The following is a 22562-nucleotide window of genomic DNA, read 5'->3' as shown; positions in this document are numbered from 1 at the left end:
GTTTTTAATCATAAATGGCTATTGGGGGTGGGAGTGATAGTACAGGGTTAAAGCACTTGACTTTCATTCTGCTGAGCCTGGTTCAATTGCTGGAATCTCCTAAGCACTACAAGGAGTAATTCTTAAACATAGAGAAAAAGCCTTAAGCACTCTGGATGTGGCACACAGCCAAAGCAAATTGGTGTTGTTGAATCTGCTCAAAGAATGTCTCTGCATCTACTGATTGTTTTTATATTTCATTTTGTTTTTTGAATTACCACATTAGTAAACTTGCATATAAACAACGACCCTTGTGTACCTGTCTTATGCTTCACTTAGGGATAATGTATGATTGTTTTATGTAATGCTCAATTTTGCTCATTAAGATTTTTTGAGAATATATATATACATATATACACACACATATATATAATGCATATTTTTATACATATCAAGGCTATTGGTGTTTTGTGCGTGTTTGTGGTGTTTCTTCTTGATATTAGAGTAATGTTAGCTTCTAAGTAACTCGAAAAAAATTCTTGAATTTTGCTTACTGATATAGTCATCAAAGGAATTATCTCTAAAGGTTTTTGTAACTCACTAGAGAACCAACCCAGACCTGGGCTTCTGTTTGGGTGAACTATTTGATAACTGTTTTATTTATTTTCATATAACTCGCCTCGAATTTTATATTTCCTCCTGATTAAATCCTGGGATATTATGAAATTATAAATATTTGTCCATTTTGCGACCATAGATATAGCACAGTAACTATCAGGGTACTCGCTTTGCATGCTACTGATGAGGCTTCTATTACCAGTACCCCGTATAAACCTCAGAGCCCCACCAGAAATGATTCCTGAGCTCAGAGCCAGGAAAATGCTCTAGACACTGCTAGGTGTGGCCCAAAAATGAAAAAAATAAATTTATTCCACTTACAATAATTTGTTTGATTTGATGTAGTTGAAAATAATGGTCTTATAAACATTTATATTTTGGGTTATGTATTTTAACTTCTTCAATTTCCTTTATGATACCATTTATCCTGGTTTTCTTTTTCTTTGTGTTCCTAGATAACAATGTTCAGATTTTATTTATTCTCATTTAATCATATAATTTTATAAATATATATGCCTAAATCCACTCATCTTTGAGATATATAAGTATATATATATGTAACAGTTTTTCAGTTATTAAGGATAAAATTGTCATCATTAGTTAAATATCTCATAGTAAACAAACAGTACCTTACACAGAAATATGGACTTCATAAACATATGCAGAAATATTTAATAATAATTGAAACCAATCAAGTATCATGCCATAAAAGGAATACTGTGTAAATAAGTTACTACTGAGATGAACAAGGAAAATCAATATTATTTACACATTAGACGGTTTTGTGAAAATTTTGAACTTTTTCAAAATTTCAAAGGCAGAATTGCTTTCCTGGTTACTATTTAGGGATGAATTTGTTTACTCTGCTTAGCTGAACTCAGAGCCAAACACTTAAGTAATACATTTTATCAGTAAGTTTGTTCTGTTTTGCTTTTGGGGTCACATCCAGCGATGCTCAGGGGTTACTCCTGGCTCTATGCTCAGGAATTACTTCTGGCGGTGCTTGGGGGACCATATGGGATGCCAAGGATTGAACCTGGGTCAGCCGCATGCAAGGCAAACACCCTACCTGCTGTACTGTCACTCCAGTCACCATCACTAAATTTTTGAAATCTTACCTGTCTCATATGAACTTGAAATCATACCTGTATTGTATGAACTAAAAGTATATGTATTGAAAGTTCTCTAAAATTCATGACATGTTATTGTGTTAAGATAATGCCCATCTATATATAGAATGCGCACACATGAAACTCTTCCAGTAATTTTTCTCACTTTACTCACCGTTCAGAAATGTGTTCCATGAAATCTCTAAATATTACCTGATAAAACTGCAAAGATAAGACAGGAAAAAAATGCCTTTGTCTTGCATTTGTCAGCAGTAACAACCCTGGCACCGCTGAGCAACTCCCAGGGCCACTCCTGAACACAGAGCAAGAGCTAGCCTGAGAGCATGGCTGGGAATAGCCCAAATACCCACCTTAGTATCCCATAAATCACCTTATGAATATGAACATTTTAGTTTACCATCATGCACCAGGGTTTAGGCTCTTGTCTTGTATGCAACAAATTTAAACTCCAATTGGATCCTGGCACCATAAGTGGTTTGCCAACCACTTCCATGGGTGATCCTTGAGCACAAAGCAAGGTATAACCATTGAGTAAAACAGAAATAAGTTAAACTTCAGGCTATTAGGTTAATGAACTACTTTATCTAAAATATCTAAATTTTAGAGTGATTTTGTTAAGAAGCAATAACTTTACAATTCTTGCCAAATTGCCAAACATCAAAAGCACAACTGGTTTTATTTACTTTTCAAAAATAATCAGAAACACACTAATTTCCATATATAGGCATATGGAAATTCATATACATATATAAATATATATAGGGAGAGAGCAAACTTCTATTTTGTCCTGGCAATCCTTTTTATTTTCAGATATCAATTGAGTCAACTGAGTTTATTTGTATGAATCTACTTCTGGCTTCCCAATTCTGTGCTATTGATATTTTTTTCTTTTTAAATTTAAAAAGAAATTTTTTTAGATATCAATTGAGTCAACTGAGTATATTTGTATGAATTTACTTCTGGTTTCCCAATTCTGTGCTATTGATATTTTTCCTTTTTTAAAATTTTGGGCCACATCAAGTGGTGCTCAGGACTTAACTCCTAGCAGGACTCCCAGGACAATAATGCCTGATGGAGGTGGAACCCAGGTGGGCCACATGGACGGCAAATGCCTTACCCAATATACCATCTCTCTCGCTCCAGTGCTATTGATCTTTGTCCATTCTCTCACATATATCTCACTGTCTTCTTTACTGCAGCAATACTATAACTCTTAGCATTCAATATAAAGTGGTTCTTCACATTTTAATCTTCCTTTGAAATTGTTTTAGATATTTTGGTACTGTACTTTTATATGTGAATTTTAGAATGGATATACTTCTGGCTGCCCTTGTGCATAGTTACATATATTGTATTTTATTGACTTTTATTTTAAGTAAACACTGAAGTATTATATATTATTACTAATCTGGTATTGTTTCTAACAAATTTCTATATGCTCTCCTTATCTTTAATAGTCTAGGGGATATTGTGGGCATAACTGCAATACATAAAGGAAAAATATGAACATAAAGTGATTCAGAATTACTAAGTCCTTCACATCTTTTTTGAAAAATACACTTATTACACAAAGCTGTTTCCAAGAGTGAATCAAATTGAAAAGAAAACACAGAGTGAGTATATCTCATTCTCCTTGAGGTTTATAAACACTTCAGATGTAATTAGTTTGTGTCATTATTCCGCCAAGCCCCTCCCCTCGCCTCCCTAACCAAGCACTCCCCTAACGAGGTAACCTGGACTGCCCTCAGCCCCGCCCACCCAGCATGAAGCAACTCTCCCGCCAGCACCCCCAGCCTGGGTTTCCCAAAACCCGCCTGGCTGTCACACAGCCCTGGTTTCTGCCTAGCTTTGCCAATAGGATGGCAGGGGCATGTCCTCTATGTCAGGGATGTGGCCTAAATGGGGCGTGGCCTCCTGCCTGGGCTGCCACAGGGGCTAACATGGCCACAGTTATTCTACCCCTTCCAGACACTGAGCACTTAGGTCACAATCTGTATGACCTATTTCTTTGAAGAACACCCTGGCCATCTCAATCACTATATGCCAACCATCAGTCTATCCAACATTCACAAAAACTGTCAGGACACAAGAAGGTACACAAAGCCCTTTATAAAAGGGTCATAGCCTCAAGCCTTCACTAGAGGCCCTACATAAACTAGAAAGAGTGCCTGATTGTAAGGAACTATTCTAGAAGGGGAAAAAAGGCTACCATCATCAACTTAGCTCACCCAGAATCCCCTCCTGAAGCAAGAGGGAATAGGCATAGAGAACGGGAAGGTGCCACCTCTATCTTCCTATAACAACATGAAGAAACTGCAAAAAAACCCACCACAAGGAGAAAATGAAGAAGACACTTCAGAAGTCTCAACAGGGGTCATCCAAAATACAACCTCCTCTCAGATAAAGAATTCAGAGAGGAAATCGTGAAGAACTCAAAGAACTCAAAGAAACCATGGAACAGACAAAAAAGCAAATTAAGGGAGGATATGAATGCAGCATTGGAACGGACCACCAAGAAAATACAGGAAGAAATGAGAGCAGAAATTTCAAAGCTACGAACAGAAGTGACACAATTAAAGGAGCTGGTAGATGAAATAAAAAACTCAGTAGGAGCCCTCAACAGTAGAATGGTTACAGTCGAAGACAGAATCAGTGAACTTGAAGATGAGCAGCAGAAAGCATATAGACAACAAAAAATAATGGCAAAAGACCTCAATATGGCTCTAGAGTTAATCAGTCCTAGGGGATGACCTCAAGAGGAATAACATAAGAATCATTAGAGGACCAGAAGCACAGGGAACTAATCCCAATGAAAATACCACACTGAAAGACATCGTTGCTAAGAAATTCCCAGAGATAGAGAATGTGGGCATCCAGATCCAAGGAGCGCAAAGGGTACCAGCTAAAAAAACTCCAAGGCATATCATAGTCAGAATGATGGATTCAGCCGACAGAGACACAATACTGCAAGCAACAAGGTCAATGAAGGAAATCACATACAAAGGAGCACCCCTTAGATTATAGCAGACGTATCAAAGGAAACCCTCCAAGTCCAAAGACAATGGTGGGATATAGTGAAAAAACTCAATGAAATGAACATATCAACAAGAATTCTCAATTCCGGACAAACTGTCACTTAAACTGGAAGGAACCATACACTACTTCACAGAAAAACAACAGCTCAGGAGCTTCACAGACTCAAAATCAACCTTAAAAGAAGGGATAAAGGGGCTACTGTAAGAAAAAAAAACCCTACAGAACAAGTCCTACAGAAAGATGGTACAAAATCCCATGAAAATAATCTCTCTAAGGTCAATGGACAAAATGTACCAATCAAGAGACACAAAGTAGCAAAACGGATTCTGAAACTAAACCCAACTTTCTGCTGCCTACAAGAAACACACCTGAACAAACAGTAAACATAGACTCAAAGTCAAAGGATGGAAAACAATCCTGCAAGCAAACAACTCCCTCAAAAAAGCTGGGTTGGCCATACTAGTATCTGACAACATAGACTTCAGGCTGAAAAAGATTAGAAGGGACAGCAAAGGTCATTTTCTACTCATCGAGGGATATGTACAACAGGAAAAAAATCACACTCTTAAACAAATACGCACCTAATGAGTGACCAGCTAAATATTTAAAACAACTCCTAACAGACTTTACAGAGGACATCGCTAGCACCACAGTATAAGTCAAGAGACTTCAACACCACCTTAGCACCTCTGGATAGATCAACAAGAACAAAACTCAGCAAGGAAACAATGGCTCTGAAGGAAGAAATAGAAGAGAGAGGGCTAGTAGACGTATACAGGGTTTTACGCCCCAGAAAGAAAGAATACACATTCTTTTCCAGTGTACACAGAAAATTTTCCAAAATAGATCACGTGGTGGGTCACAAAACATACCTCAATATTATTGGGAAGATAGAAATTGTATCAACTATCTTTTCAGAACACAATGCGCTGAAAATACAACATAGTCACTCACAGACCTGGAGTACCAAATCGAACACCTAGAAATTAAACAACTCAACTCCCTGAATAATGAGTGATTCAGGAAGGAAATCAAGGAAGAAATAAAAAAAATACCTCAAAACAAACGATAATGAAGACACAAGCTACCAGAACATATGGGATGCAGCGAAAGCGGTGTTAAGGGTAAACTTTATAGATCTGCAAGCATTCCTCAGTAAGGAATAAAGGGCCTACATAGATAGCGTGACTTCACAACTCAAGATCTTAGAAAAGGACCAGCAAAAGGAACCCAAACAGACTGAAGGAAAGAAATAATAAAACTTGTCTCGCGTCGCTTCATCCAGCAAAGAAACACGCAACTCGGAGATCCTTTTGGCTGCGATTTATTCAGGAACTTTCTCATGCGTTAGAGAAGAAATCAGGAACAGGGACGAGGAGGAAGGAGGAAAGGGGGACGCATGAGGGAGAACCGACTAGCTAGGTGACCTCCCCCCTTATATACCTCTCGCTGCCTGCTTACGCCCACGTGTCTGCATCTGATAGGTTAGTTACAGCTTATGGGCGTGGCAAGACATCCTATTTCCTTATTAGGAGTTGTTTACGAAGCACGGTGCAATTAACAAGAAACAGGTGTTGTTTACGAAGCATGGCCCGGTGGAGGCTCTCCACAAAAACTTAGAGCAGAAATTAATGACATGGAAACCCAAAAAACAAACCAAAAGATCAACAAAACAAAGAGCTGGTTCTTTGAGAAAATAAACAAGATTGATAAGCCATTAGCAAGACTCACAAAGTAAGAGAGAACCCTAATAAACCGAATCAGAAATGAAAAGGGGGACATCACAACAGAAACCAATGAAATTCAAAACATCATCAGAGACTACTTTGAAAATCTGTATGCCATGAAACAAGAGAACCTAAAGAAATGATAAATTCCTTGATTCCTACAATCTCCCAAGACTGAATCAAGAAGACATGGAATACCTGAATAAGCCCATTAATATCAAGGAAATTGAAACTGTAATCAAACGTCTTCCCAAAAACCAAAGCCCGGGTCTGGATGGATTCACTAGCAAATTCTTCCAAACATTTAAAGAGAACGTGTAGCCAGTTGTCCTCAAGCTTTTCCAGGAAATCAAAGAAACAGATGAGGCCCATATCTCCCTAATACCAAAAGCAAATAAAGACACCACTAACAAGGAAAACTACAGGCCAATATCCCTGATGAACATGGATGCGAAGATACTCAACAAAATATTAGCCAATAGAATCCAACAACTCCTCAAAAAGATCATACATCACGACCAAGTACAATTCATCCTGGGGATGCAAGGATGGTTTAAAATTCGGAAATCAATCAACATAATCTATCATATCAACAAAAGTAAAAATAGAAACCATATGATCATTTCAATAGATGCAGAGAAAGGATTTGACAAGATCCAACAACCATTTATGATGAAAACTCTAACCAAAATGGGCTTAAAAGGAACTTTCCTCAAGATAGTCGAGGCCATCAACTATCATGTTGATGATAACAAACAAACCCATGTTGATGATAACTAACAAACCCATGGCAATCATTATCCTCAATGGAGAAACACTAAGGGCCCTCCGTCTAAGATCAGGGACAAGACAAGGATGAACACTCTCACCACTTCTGTTCAATATAGTAATGGAAATAATTGCAATAGCAATTAGGCAAAAACAAAAGACATTAAGGGCATCCATATAGGAAAGGAAGAAATCAAGCTCTTGCTATTCGCAGACGACATAATTCTATACCTAGAAAATGCTAATACAACTAAGAAACTCCTAGAAACAATAGACTTGTACAGCAAAGTTGCAGGATATAAAATCAATACCCAAAATCCATGGCCTTCCTATACGCAAATAGCGAGACAGAGTAAAGTGACATAAAAAAACAATGCCATTCACAATTGTGCCCCAGAAAATCAAGTATCTCAAAATCAGCCTAACTAAAGAGGTAAAGGATCTCTACAAAGAAAACTACAAAATGCTACTCCACGAAATAAGAGAGGACACGAGGAAATGGTAACATATTCCCTGCTCATGGATAGGAAGACTTAACATTGTCAAATTGGCAATACTCCCCTAAGCACTATAACAGATTCAATGTGATCCCTATATGGATACCCATGAAATTCTTCATAGAAATGGATCGAATACTCCTGAAATTCATATGGAACAATAAACGCCCATGAATAGCTAAAGCAATTCTTGGTGAAAAGATGATGGGAGGTATCACCCTCCCCAACCTTAAACTTTACTACAAAACGGTAACAATTAAAACATCATGGTACTGAAACAAAGGCAGAGCCACAGACCAATGGAACAGGGTGGAATATCCCTACATACAACCTCAAATGTATAATCATCTAATCTTTGATAAGGGAGCAAGAAATGTGAAGTGGAACAAAGAAAGCCTCTTTAACAAATGGTGCTGGTATAACTGGACAACCACATGCAAAAAAATGGGCTTAGATCTCGACCTAACACCATGCACAAAAGTCAGATCAAATTGGATTAAAGACCTGAACCTCAGACCACAATCCATAAGGCACATTAAAGACAAGGTCTGAAAAACCCTCCATGATATTAACGCTAAAGTTATCTTCAAAGATGACATGCAACTGATCAACCAAGTGGAAACAGAGATAAACAAATGGGAGTATATTAAACTAAAAAGCTTCTGCACCACAAAAGATACAGCAACCAGAATACAAAGACAATCTACAGAATGGGAAAGGATATTAACCGAATACCTATCTGATAAGGGATTGATATCAAGGGTATATATAAGGCACTGGTTGAGCTCAACAAGAAGAAAACATCCAACCCCATCAGAAAATGGGGCGAAGAAATGAACAGAAAATTTCTCAAGGAAGAAATACAAATGGCTAAAAGGCACATGAAAAAATGCTCTTCGTCACTAATCATCAGGGAGATGCAGATCAAAACAACATGAGATAACACCTCACACCACAGAGACTGGCACACATCCAAAAGAACAAAAGCAACCGCTGCTGGTGCGGATGTGGGGAGAAAGGGACCCTCCTACACTGCTTGTGGGAATGCCTACTGGTTCAGCCCTTTTGGAAAACAATATGGTCACTTCTCAAAAAATTAGAAATTTAGTTCCCATTTGACCCAGCAATACCACTTCTGAGAATTTATCCCGGAGAGGCAAAACAGTATAGTTGAAATGACATCTGCACTTGTATGTTCATCGAGGCACTCTTTACAATAGTCAGAATCTGGAAAAAACCCAAATGCCCAAGAACAGATGACTGGTTAATGAAATTTTGGTACATCTATACAATGGAATACTATGCAGCTGTCAGAAAAGATGAATTCATGACCTTCGCATATAAGTGGATCAACATGGAAAGTATCATGCTAAGTGAAATGAGTCCGAAAGATACAGACATAGAAAAATTGCACTCATCTGCAGAATATAAAACAACAGAATGGGAGACTAACACCCAAGAATAGTAGAAATAAGTACCAGGAGATTTGCTCCATGATTTGGAAGCCGGCCTCACATGCTGGGGGGAAAGACAGTTCAGATAGTGAAGGGAACACCAACAAAAGTGTGGTGGAGGATCTGCTTGGAATGGGAGAGGCGGGCTGAAAGCAACTATAGATTGAACACGATAGCCACCTAATACCTCTATTGCAAACCACAGCACCCAAAAGGAGTGAGAGAACAAAAGGGAATGCCCTGCCACAGGGGCGGGGTGGGGTGGGACAGGACGGGGGGGGGGGAGGGATGCTGCGGCCATCGGTGGAGGAGAATGGGCACTGGTGGAGGGATGGGTACTGAGCATTATGACTGTAACACAAGCACATAAATCTGTAAGTGTACCCTCATGGTGACTCATCAATGAAAAATTAAAAAAATTAAATGTGTCATTATTAGAGTTAAAATATTAATCGTCTTTTAAATTAATATATTTCCTTATATCCATATGCCAAAAACAGTAACAATAAGTCTCTCAATGAGAGACGTTACTGGTGCCCGCTCGAACAAATAGCAGGATGACAGTGACAGTGATATTTCCTTATATTGTCTATCCATGACAGGGTCATAGAAGAGGCATACGGATCCTACAGTAAGGATAATAACGCATGACCTTAGGTATTTCTGTTAGAAGGCAGTAGGCCTCAGTTATACCAGTGTTAAGAATGAGTGATATAGCAATCTACCCAAAACATAGACTCCACAGAAAAACAGTAACACGATATCTAAGCTGCAACCACTAAAACTTTGTAACGTGCCTGTGAAGCTGACAAGCAGGGATAGAATGGGAAATGGTATAAGGAGAGAATATGGGAACACTTGTGGAGGGAATTTGAAAATGGTGTTGGGACTGGTGTTGAAATATTATATGCTTAGGGGCTGAAGCAATAGCACAGCGGGTAGGGTGTTTGCCTTGCACACAGCTGACCCGGGTTCAATTCCCAGCATCCCATATGGTCTCCCGAGCACTGCCAGGAGTAATTCCTGAGTGCATGAGCCAGGAGTAACTCCTGTTCATCACCAGGTATGACCCAAAAACCAAAAAAATAAAAAATAAAAAAAGAAATATATGCTTAAAATTCAACAATCAATAATTTTGTAAATCACGGTTATTTAAAAATTAAAAAAAAATAAAAATTGCCTGTATAGAGGCAGCTAAGAGGGTTTGAGGGAAGGAGGGGCAGACAGGAGAAAAACTGGGGACATTGGTGACTAGAAAGGTGCACCGGTGAAAGAATGGGTGTTTGAACACTATTATGACTTAATAGAGAACAACTTTGTAACTGCGTATCTCATGGAAATTCAATAAAATTCCATAAAAATTAAATAAAGATATTTCTGTTCTCTAATGGAATATCTGTCAAACACAATGGAGTCACTATCCCTCACTTAACCAATAATAAATTACAAAGGTTATATTTTGAGACTAATCCTTTAGAACGTTTGCAGTATTTTTATGTATTAAATTAAAGGGGGCGGAACTTTGTTGACCCCTCTTCTCTTCTAAATAAACCAAATACAAACTATAAGAAATAAAAATACTCAAAAAGAGAAAAAGAAAAATACTCTAATTCTCTTTTCCACTTTACAGAAAGATTCAGAAAGAAGGGCCAATCACTATTCTCATAACAGCCCTCTGTATCCAGTAACTCATAATAAGAATATTGGTAAAACAAAAACACAGGCCCAAGAGCCATTTTAAAAAGTACAGAAAGCAACATAATATGAATAAATTATGAAAAGCTTCTTTGCTAATAGTACAGGCATCCCCTTTAGAATTAAAGCTCTTATACAACCCAAGCATAACAGAACTCTTTACAATAGTCCACTCTTCTTCAGCTGAATCTGAGGGAGAAGTTCACTTACATTTTCAATCTCCCATTGTTGCAAAGGTCTATGTATACTTCTACCATGGTTAACATAGACACATAACAGGCAATGCTGCATTAAAAAATGTCAAACTGAATCAAGTTATATCACAATGCTCTATTACTTCCTCTTATTCCCAAATATCCACTCACTTGCACACTACTATATGGTTTCTGCAAAAACATTCCCTAATGCAAGCAATTTCATCAATGCTACCCTCATTGCTACCCCAAAAACCTCACTACTACTTCTTCTAATACAATCCTCCCCATCTTATATGCTCCCTTCCTATCTCTTCCCCACTTAAATTCATCCTATACATTTATTTTGCAAAGCACAGACCTGCCTTTAATACTGGACTTCAAAAACCTCCCCCTCTCATTCAGAGAATAATGAATCCTTAATAAACTTGCTTTAAAACCCCTCAAAAGTCTGTGCCTAGCCTAACTTTAAGATACTGTCCATCTCATTGCACACTATATCCCCATTCTCACATCATAAACATACATTAGCAGTATCAGTCCACTCTCCTCCAAAAGTACCTCCATTTTTTATTTATAGTGATTACATACAATATAAATATATCCCTTTCCTCTCTCTGAAAATAATAACCATTCTGTAATGCACATCTAAAATCCTCGTCCACAAGACTCCAATGCTTAAACCACCACTAACTCACTGTTGATAGTATTGTGCCTTGTTTGATAACAACTCAGATACTTGTCTAATTTTTCAATCTGAACATAAAATCATAAAGGTAGGCTAAAACTCTGGGTAGTATATTTTCAGACATTTAATACTACATACAAAGTGCACCTCACTGCCCTGTACCCAATAAATACTTAGTCAAATGAACCAATTCCTACCACGATGAGTTCACAGCAGGGAAAATATGAAAAATAAAATGCCAGTGAAGTATCTCATTAGCCAGTACAAAAAAATGAATTGTCTCTTATTCCACAAAATATTTCTAAGTGTGTCTGTACTTTTATTCCTGAATCACACTATGACTACAGAAGTGATTGTATACTAAGACAGAATGATCTCATCTACGAAGGAGGTCATAAGAAAACTTTCTTATATTAGAAAAAACATACCCATGAGGCCATGGATATCTTAACCCAAGATTTGAATATAGGTAGCAATAATTTGTAGTTCATAGGGGAGAAAAAAAGAACATGATGAATGTAGGAAAACAGAATTGTTATATACTAGAGATAGATACAGGCAAAAATCCTGCTCACTATTTAAGATCAATACTACATTTACTCTACATACAAATTCTGAAGATTTGTTCACATTTTATAGATGAAGAACAGATTCCGAATAGTTAATGTGCACTGAGTTACAAAGCTAGTATGAACTAAATGTTATATTGAAACCCAGATTAATTGACCTCCCTATGTAAAGGTCTCAAAAAGCTTTCTCAAGAACCCTCTTCCTAGGAGCCAAAAGAGCCTGTTTCTCTTTCTAAAGCCCATTCTCCAAGTCTTTTAGTCAAGCTAATATTTTCTAAATGTTTGGGTTATTTTGAGGACCATACCAGACTGTGCTCAGAATTTACTCCTGGCCCTGCCCTCAGGGATAACACCTGGCAATGCTTGATGGACAATCTAGGGGATCTGGAGATTAAACCAAGCTCAGTCCTGTGCAAGGCAAATGCCCCACACTGTACTATCTCTCTGATCCCTAAGCTAATTCTTGTTAAAATCTCCAACACATTCCCCCACTGGGCAATTTGATGAACAGTGGTTAGGATTGTCTTCATGATACCTAGCAATGGTCTAAAAAAGAAACTACCCCTTATGATATTTCTCTTTGGGAAAATGAAAAATCTCGGTTAGAGTACTTAGAGTCTCAAACAACCAATTAAAATGGCTCAGAAATAATAATTTCTAAATGCTAACAGCTATCTATGAAATAATTCCACTAAGTTGTTCAAAAATGCTCTAGAATATGTTATAGTGTTTATGATCTTTAATTTTCCAGGATTATACAAACACAGAACTTGATGTAAATTGCTGTTAACATTAAAGTTAGCACCTTATTTCTGGCATTTTTCTTTAAAAATTCTAACACATTTTCAGGGTTGGGGAGATAGTACAGTGGGTAAGATAGTACTTGCCTTCCAGGAAAGATGATCTGGGGTTGATCCCCCAAAACCACATATGGTACCTCGAACCTGCCAAGAGTTATGCCTGGGTACAGAACAAGGAGCAAGCCCCAAGCATTGCCTGGTATAAATCAAAACAAAAAATACAAGAAGAATTCTACCACATTTTCAAAATAAAATCATTTTAAAATGAAAGCACCTTAATCCTAAAATCTATCATCATAAAGGCTGCAAAGCTGATGCTCAAAGTCCTCTGGGGCTGCAGCGATAGCACAGCAGTTATGGCATTTGTCTTGCACGCAGCCAAGCCGGGTTCGATTCCCAGCATCCCATATTGTCCCCTGAGCACTGCCAGGAGTAATTCCTGAGTGCAGAGCCAGGAGTAACCCCTGTGCATCAGTGAGTTTGACCCAAAAAGCAAGAAGAAAAAAAGGTTAACAGTCCTCAAATGAACATTAACAAGCATGAAATTAAAATAATACAAATTCTGGAAATTTTTTTTAATTAAAAGAATAACATTAAAAACAGGGGCTAGAAAGATTGTACAGGGATTCAGGCAAATGCCCTGCATGGAGCCTACCCCATTTTGATTGCAGGAACACTATGATCCCCTAAGCATAATTTGGTACATATCTAGAAACCTGGAGCACCTCCAGGTGAGAGCCTGGAGGTTTCAGAGCACTACTTGGGACCCTCGCTTCCTAAAAATTAAGGAAAAAAAACACCAGAAACATTGAAGCTTCCCATTTTCACCAAAATATTTTATATTGTAATATTTTACAAAATATTATTTTATTATTTTTAGTTATAAAATTATTATACTTTTATTTAACTACAAACGTTAAATCAACCAATCATAGCTTTCTGATACAGCAGAAATACTATCTTTTCCACATTATCTGTATATTTAGTTTTATTTCATAGGGATTAACAACAACCACTTGAAAACTATTCCAGTTGCCAACATAAATACCCATAATTAAATCTCTGAAATATCAAAACATACTGCAAACAATAAAAATATGGTAATTACAATTTAATAGTTATATATTAAAAAGTAACAAAAATATAATTTCATGGTAGGCACTTAAGGGTTCTGCACCAGTTACTCCATTCTTATATCCAAATAACTTTTATAAACCATATGTCAGGAATGATTTGTAATGGGTTAATAGATAGCAAACATAAATAAAAAAATTTCCCCCGCAGGGGCCGGAGCAAAAGCACAGTGGGTAGGGCGTTTGCCTTGCACGAGGCCGACCCGGGTTCGATGCCCAGCATCCCATATGGTCCCCTGAGCACCGCCAGGAGTGACTCCTGAGTGCAAAGCCAGGAGGTAACCCCTGTGCATTGCCAGGTGTGACCCAAAAAGAAAAAAAAATTAAAAAAATTTCCTCCGCCTCAAATAATCTTGGTAGAAAATTTGTGCATGTAGGAAAAATTCTTACATTCCAAGAAAGAAATGAACCATTCTCCAATTATCTTGCTTAAAAGAGATGCAGAATATTAAAATTTCATAATTGACAAGTTTAATAATAAAATATCCCATAAAAGCAAAGAGAGTTCAGTCTCAGACTACTTACGAATTTATTTCCACCCTATTTCTTGTTAAATGTAATTCTATCATTAATTTAACCCGTGTTTACTCGAACAATTGAAATAGAACACGCTAAACAAGACAGTGCAAAGTAGCTATATAAGGAGGAGCCACATAATTGAAAAATTTGACCCTTGTAATGAGGAACATGAGTATTCTGATCGCGAAATACCCTACTGTGAATCAAGGATAGTAGTAAAATGTCTTTAGATGCATGTCATCTACTCCAGTGGCAAGACATCAAATCATTAACTTCTCAGAAAAGGATGTCGCTTGTTTAGGCTTTAAACGCTTCTGCTTTTAACAGAACAATAACAACCATCACACATGTGGTTTTAAATCATTTGTAACGATGAAAACAAAGTATTGGTGCGCAGGTCAAGTCTCAGTACCGAACAGCCCGCAACTCATCTTGAGAAGGAGTCAGAGCAACAAGAGGCGATGCAACATATTCCGGTTAAATCAATGTCGCTGTATTATTACCCCAGATCCGCCTCGTAACGAGCCGGCTTGATTTTGTGTCTATGTTCTTCAGCAACACACCCGGCGGAGACGGCACTGAGAGGGAAGAAAGGGGAAGAATCCGACGGTAGGACAGGGGAGGGGGCAGTGGAACGCCACAGGAGCGGAGCTAGAGACCTCGGCTCGGAGAGCGGAGCTAGAGACCCGGGTCCGAGAGCGGAGCTAGAGACCCGGCTCCCAGCTGGACTCCACCTGGGTCCTGAGCGCGGGCTGCCAGGCGCACGGCAAGGAGAAAGCTGCGGAACTACGGGGCACCCGGCTCTCAGTCCCAAGGTTCCCAGTCTCCCTGTCCCCAAGGTGTGTTTCTGTCGCGCTGGGTTCCCGAAGCGCTGGGGGGGGGAGAGAAAGAGAGACAGAGACAGAGACAGAGACAGAGGCGGAATCAGCTTTCCCTCGAGCTGTGCCCGGCTGGCCATCCCGGTCGGGCGGAGACGCGGGGACGCGCGCGTCCGGCGTGACACGCGGTCCCCAGACTCACTCCAGCTTTCCAAGTGCAGAAACTTAGTCGCATCCAGTCCGCCGGGGGCGCGGGGCCGGAGGTGGGACAAAGGCCAGAGGCCAAGCTCCGGCGGGCCGCGCTCCCCGCGGCAGAAAGGCCCTGGGGTCCCAGCCCACCTCCCGGCCCGAGCCCCCGAGGCCCGCCGCCCCCGGGGCCGCCCGAGGCACACCGTTCGCGGCGCGCCCGGGGCCCGCGAGAAGGGGGCGGGGGGCCAGCGCGAGTCCCCCCTCGGCCACCACACGAACCTCGCCGCCGCCGCCGCTGCAGACTATCTCCATTTCCTGCTCCCAGGGCTCGTCCTGCGGGGCGAAGGGGAGCATCTTCCCTTCAGGAGCACTCGAGCAGGAGCTGCCCAGCGCCGGCTTGGCCTTGCATCCTCACTTTGGACTTTGGCCGCCGCTTCTGAGCTCCCCCCTCCCCGGGCTTCGCGCCCAGTCGCCGCTGCCCCGAGCGCGGAGTCCCTGGGCTCCCCGGAGACCAGGCGGCACCTCGGGCGCGGGGCCCCGACAGCCGCCGCCGCCGCCGCCGCCGGGCGCGTGCTCAGCGCCGCCCGCGCCGCCGCCGCCGCCGCCGCCGCGGTACGTCCGCGGCGACTCCCCAACTCCCGCGAGCCGCTGCCTCCCGCCGCCCGCGGCTCCCCGGCAATATGGCGGCCGCGGCGGCGTTACCTGTGCGGGACCTGGAAACGCGCCCCGCCCCGCCGCGCCCCGCCCCCCGGGAGAGGCGCGGCCGCCTCACCGGACCCGGGCCGAGTAGTTCCCCCCAGCCCGGAGGCGGCGGGTGCAGGGGAGAACGGGGGGTGGGGGGGGCCCGGGGTGCGTGGAGGGGGCGAGGGAGGAGGAGGGACGTGCCGGACCCCGGAGGCGGGAGAATTTTAATCAGAGCCGCCGCGAGAGGTGCGGGAACGCGGCCCGGCCCGGAGAGCATGCGCGCTGCTGCTCACGCGGGCTCGGCCGCCCCGCCAGCGCCAGGGTTCCCGGGAAGAAGGGGACCCCCGGAGCAGTGGATGCGTCGTGACGGGGAGGATGCTAGGCATCTGCCCGCGGGGCTCGCCGACGCAGGTATCCTCCATGCAAATGATACCCCTCTCAGAGCAACGAGTATCATCCTGTGCGCTTCTTTCCCTACGCATCAGTCTCCTGGGAGCTGGTGACGGGAAGAAAACGCCTGCAGAATAGAGGAGTATGATTTCCAAATATGTAAATCCACTCCTAGCCCTTCAAGATGCTCCTGCTATTGGCTGTCATTTTCCTTGATAGCGTGCCTTCCTTCCACTGTTCGCACAAAGGCGCGCGCGCACACACACACACACACACACACACACACACACACACACACACACAGGACAATGGACTCCACTTGTGGCTATGAAGCACGAGCACCCATTGCTCATCTGACCTCCACCCAACTTTCAGGATTATGGCCCAAAAATGACAGTCATTTGATTTTCTTAGCTTTAAAAATAAAAAAAAACCTTTACTGCTTTGTACTTAAAGCCACACCTATGGATCCTCAAGATATGAAAAATATAGAGTACATTCTCATGGAAGAGCCATGAGAAATCTTCTCAACCGAATACTTTTCAAGGCAAAATAATTAAAACACCCTCGGCACTTCAAAGAGATGTAGGAGTCTACTTTAACCCAAACAGCTAAACTTACTCAGGACCTTAAATTGGTTTCTAGGAGACTACAGAAAAGTGCTCAGAACAACCAGTGCTACATTTAGGGCTTTTGTGTTGTGCTTCTGAAAAGCAGTAAAATGTGTATGCCCTTCATTTATTTCATCATGTGGAGTTCAGTGAGAGTGAACTAAAGGAGAGAACCACAGAGGTTGACAAAGTCTTGATCCTGAGGCTGAAGCAATAGCACAGATAGTAGGGCATTTGCAGCCCAGCATCCCATATGGTCCCCGGAGTAATTCCTGGGTGCAATGCCAGGAGTGACCCCTGTGCATCGCTGGGTGTGACCTAAAACATGGACCATGAATAGTGCATTCCCACCATCTCTGAGTACAATCTTAGGAGGAAAAGTGAGTTTTAAGGATATATGGTGGAGAAGATAGCTCAAGTGGTAGAGCACATGCCTAACATTGGCAGGCCTTGAGTTAGATCCCCAGTAACTTGGGGTCATGCCATGAGCACTGGTAGAACATTGTCACGATAGCCCTGGTCCCCCCCACACCCACATATTCCAGCATCAAGAGTGATCCTGGCACCAGAGCAACACCAGGGTTATCTGTAAAAATTGAAACATTGTGATTTTAAGATAACAGGAATGTAGCTCAGTGGCAGATTGCATTCCTAACAAGGCTCAGGATTCAATCCCACAAACTGTAACTTCATAGGACTCTAAGAAATGAAATCTTTTTAATTAGATTTGTGGGACTATAAACTGAAAATATTTAAGAATGTTTTTTGAGATTAAATTGATTAATATAACCAACTAGAATATATTACTTAAATATTGTGATCTCATCTCTATCGATAGTTTATCATCCTTCCAATTTCTGAATATGCCTAAATATTCCCATGTTAATTCCAGATCCATAACTTTAGATCCCAGCTATATGGTGAGTATTCAGATTTTCATATTTTATCTCCACTCACAAATTCTTTCTTAAAATAAAAATTTTACATAATCAACATTGTACTAGGTATAATAGGTATCGCAAAGATAACTATACAAAACTCAAATTCATGCTTTGATCTTAATTAGCTTGCTCCGTATTTAGTCTTCTCCAGCACATTAGTGATCAACACAGTCCTCCTTGTTGGCTTCTCAATTATACCCAAAATATCTTTAATGATCTTACTTTCTAAAACCATTGCCATAAATATATGGACTCACCCTGATATATTTTTCATAACACCATCAATACATGTTATATATTTATCTATTTACTCCCTGAAGCATAAAGCATAATGCTTGAAACATAAAAGGGATAGGTAATCATTATAAATAAATCAGACATATGCAATTGTTATATGAATTAAATGCACCGAATCATCAATACTAAGAAATATCTTCACAATGGAAGTGTGATTTTGTTTCAAAATACGTTTAAACTTCACAAGATATAGCCAAAAATGGCCAAATAGGAAGAAATTTTGTTAACTCCAATTGTGACTACAACATATCTACAATTGTAAGAAACAAAAAAAAAAAGAAAAAGAAAAACAACATATCTACAATTGTGACTACAACATATCTACACCAAAATGTGAATTAATCTATGGAGAAACTGCCTTATGGCAAAAAATAAAAAGTTCTACAGCAAAGAATAGACATATCATAGGAAATCTAGAAAATGAGAGAAGAATGGAAGAGAAATCTTTTTAATTTTTTAATTGAATCTCCATGAGATATAGTTACAAAGTTGTTCTTGATTGGGTTTCCATCATACAATGTTCCAACAACTGTCCCTTCACTAGTGTACATTTCCCACCACCAGTGTCTCCAGTTTCCCTCCTGCCACCCACTACCCACTACCTCTATGGCAGGCACTTTTCTTCTCTCAGTCTCTCTCTGTCTCTATCTCTGTCTCTGATACTATCTGTCTGTCTCTCTCTCACATACCCACACACACACACACCCTTTGGGCATTGTTCTTTGCAATAGAGTTAATGGGAGGTTATCATGTTTGTTCCTTTACCTACTTTCAGCACGCAGTTCTTTTATTTGAAGAAGTTATAGCTGACAACTCCCCTACACTAAGAAAAGTGTTAGCCACCCAGATTGAGAAATTGTAAAGGATTCCAAACAAAATAAACCCAAGCATATGCAAACCAGGGCAGACTGCATTTAAATCTGAAAAAAATGAAATATAAGCAGAAAATCATAAAGTGGCAAGAGAGAATTACTAAGTTTCATATAATGACCTCCCCTCAAGATTGCCAGCAGTTTTCTCCACAAACATGATACTGCCCAAAAGAAGCATCATTTTGTGCAAAGTGCTGAATGGAAAAGACGTTCCCAAGAATACTTCACCTAGGATTTTCCTCTTTGTAAGAAGTTTAAAGAACTTTTCACAAAAACAACAAATAAGGGAATTTATCGCAACTAAACCTCTCCAATTAATATTCATGGTACTCCTATACTAGGAAAATGAGTTCCACTAAGATGGCCAATGAAATAGCACAGGGGTCTCGGGTGTATGCTTTGTATATGCAGGACCCCAATTATATTACCAGCAGCACATAAACCCTAAACATTACTTGGTGTGGCCAGGGATGCCCCAAGCACAAACAGGGTGTCCCTGGTGGCCCCCATTAACTCAGGTTCTAAGTTTCCCATTCTCTGACTCTGAATCTAGTAGAGATTACCCAAGTATCATCATGCTAAGTATCAGCTGGGCTCCCTAGGCACTGTTTGTGTGACCCCCTAAACAAAAATTCTACTTTAAAGTATAAAAATGCCTAGCAAATAGATTATCTCCTTTATTGTTTTCATGAATTAAGACAGCTCACTGATTTTGGAAGATGGGTTGGAACTTTTTATATAAATAAATATCCACTTAACATATGACAAAGAAATTACACTATTTACCCAAAAGAAATTGAAAATTTCTATCCACATAAAAATCTGCACTTGAAACCTTATGACTGCTTTATTCATAATTGATACAACTTGAAGGTAACCAAGATGTTCTTCAGAGAGTGAATATAAAAATTGTGTTATATACGGTAATGTAATATGTAAAAAATATCTGCGGGGGCAGGGCAGCGGGGGCGGTCCTGGGCCTTTTGCCCAGTCAGGGCTGCCCAGGCCTTGGGGCAGACAGAAGAGGAAATGAGGGTCAAGCCAGTTGATTGATCAGTTGCCTTTTATTCCATTCTCTCTATGGGCATGTTCCGGTCTCTCTGAGCTCCCCATTCTAGTCTCACACTGCCCCTCATTCCTCCATCCCAGCTCTCTAGATTCTTCTCTTCTTTCTTCACTAGTCTCTCTCCCCTTACTTGTCTCTCTGGGCCCTAGTCCTATACCCAGCAAAATCAACATAAGAATGCCCTTCCTGAGGGCCCACCAGGTTCAAAGGAAAACACCACCTAGAGGCATTCCCCTCCTCCTAGCATCTTAATTAACATCTCAATATTAGTTATTTTTTTATGGGCACAATAAAAGATACATTGAAGCTTGCAGGGCAGCTCTCCAGGGAACTTCTTGCCACAGACTCAGACTACAGCACTCAGGCCAGATTAATCATTCCTAACCCTAGCAGGGTCCGAATCTAGTTATTACTTTTTGGATCATGACAGCATTTGTCCATGACCAAGCTCTTAACTTATAGTTAAGCATTAGGCACTTTGGCCAGGCCCATCTGGATGCCAGGGTAGCACATAACTCACCACTTGCCCTGGGGCCATCCCGTCTCTCTTTGGGACCCTGCCTTTGGGGGTACTAGGAAGTAAGGGCAGCTGAGGCTTAGGTCCAGAGAACAGATGCCCAGGAGGAAAATATCATGTAGAGTCTAATGACTCCCAGGTTACAAAAGCATAGCATTTGCTACTGTCTTCCTGTGCCCATACAAAAGGACATGGCCCTGAATAAACTATGAAAAGAACTCAAGGAGAAGAGAAAAACAATATTTACAAGTCAACAGAGCACAAAGAAAGAAGTTACAAATAAACACAGAGGAAAGGGAGCACTGTGATGGGAATAACCCAAATAAAGCTAAACTACCTGAGGCTATGTTATCTACAGTAATATACTTTGGTGGTAAAATAAAAGAGCTACCAGAACTTTAAAATATGTGGAAAAACCTTAAATGTATATAAGAAAGCAAAATAAGAGCATTGGAAATAATCTTTGCAGGGCTGGAGTGATAGCACAGCGGGTAGGGCATTTGCCTTGCACGTAGCCAAACCGGGTTCGATTCCCAACATCCCATATGGTCCCCCGAGCACTGCCAGGAGTAATTCCTGAGTGCAAAGCCAGGAGTAACCCCTGATCATCACCGGGTGTGACCCAAAAAGCAAAAATAAATAAATAAATAAATAAATAAATAAATAAATAAATAAATAATAAAAATAAAAATAATCTTTGCTATTACTATTCATCCTTTCCCCCCCACATATAATGGGGGTCTGATTCAATCCTGAGATAGGAATATAGGAGGCACTACATTTTCTGATTTTAACTATACTGAAATTCAATAATAATCTAAAAGTGTTGTATTAAAACTAAAGTAGACATAAGTACCAATGACGGAGAATTGAGAGTCCAGTGTAAATTGTCACACATATGGACAGTTAATATATGAGCACTGAGCCAAGAGCATAAAGGGAGAGAAGTCTCTTCAATAAAAGGTATTTAGAAAATTGAATAGCCATGAGTAAAACAAAGAGATGGGCTTACCATCTCATATCATACAAAAATAATACAGTACAATACAATAATAAAAATAATACAATAAACTCCAATTAATAAAAGGCTTGGATGTAAAACGAAAAATACCAAAATATATAGAAGACATGAAAAATATTTCACAATACTTGCTTTAGTGGTGTCTTTAGGTATTTCAAACCATAAAAAACATAGAAAACAAAAATATAAGCAAATGGGATTGCATAAAGCTTGTATATCATGAAAGAAACTATCATTAAACAACAGTCATCCAGGTAGACTTTAGCTTGTTGGGACCTAGGAGAGGTTTAGTCCACCAACTTGATCTTGTTCTGCAGGTGAAAATGAGAGAGAAGCAGTCCAGTAAGCC

At 40.3% G+C, this 22562-nt stretch overlaps 1 protein-coding gene across 4 annotated transcripts in view; it reads right to left on the bottom strand.

Annotated features, from left to right (window-relative positions):
- Window positions 1–16407, bottom strand: part of RPS6KA6 (ribosomal protein S6 kinase A6) — a 242384-nt gene extending 225977 nt beyond the window's left edge. For all 4 annotated transcript variants that reach the window (XM_055122992.1, XM_055122993.1, XM_055122994.1 and 1 more), the window contains exon 1: window positions 16094–16407. In XM_055122992.1, coding sequence (XP_054978967.1) covers window positions 16094–16168 — 75 coding nt within the window. In that variant the 5' untranslated portion in view covers window positions 16169–16407. The remainder of the gene's footprint in view (window positions 1–16093) is intronic.
- Window positions 16408–22562: the final 6155 nt, after the last annotated feature.

The sequence above is a fragment of the Sorex araneus genome, chromosome X (assembly GCF_027595985.1).
Source record: "Sorex araneus isolate mSorAra2 chromosome X, mSorAra2.pri, whole genome shotgun sequence".
NCBI lineage: Eukaryota > Metazoa > Chordata > Mammalia > Eulipotyphla > Soricidae > Sorex > Sorex araneus.
The sequence above is the reverse complement of the archived record's forward strand: the minus strand, read 5'-3'. Positions and strand labels throughout refer to the sequence as shown.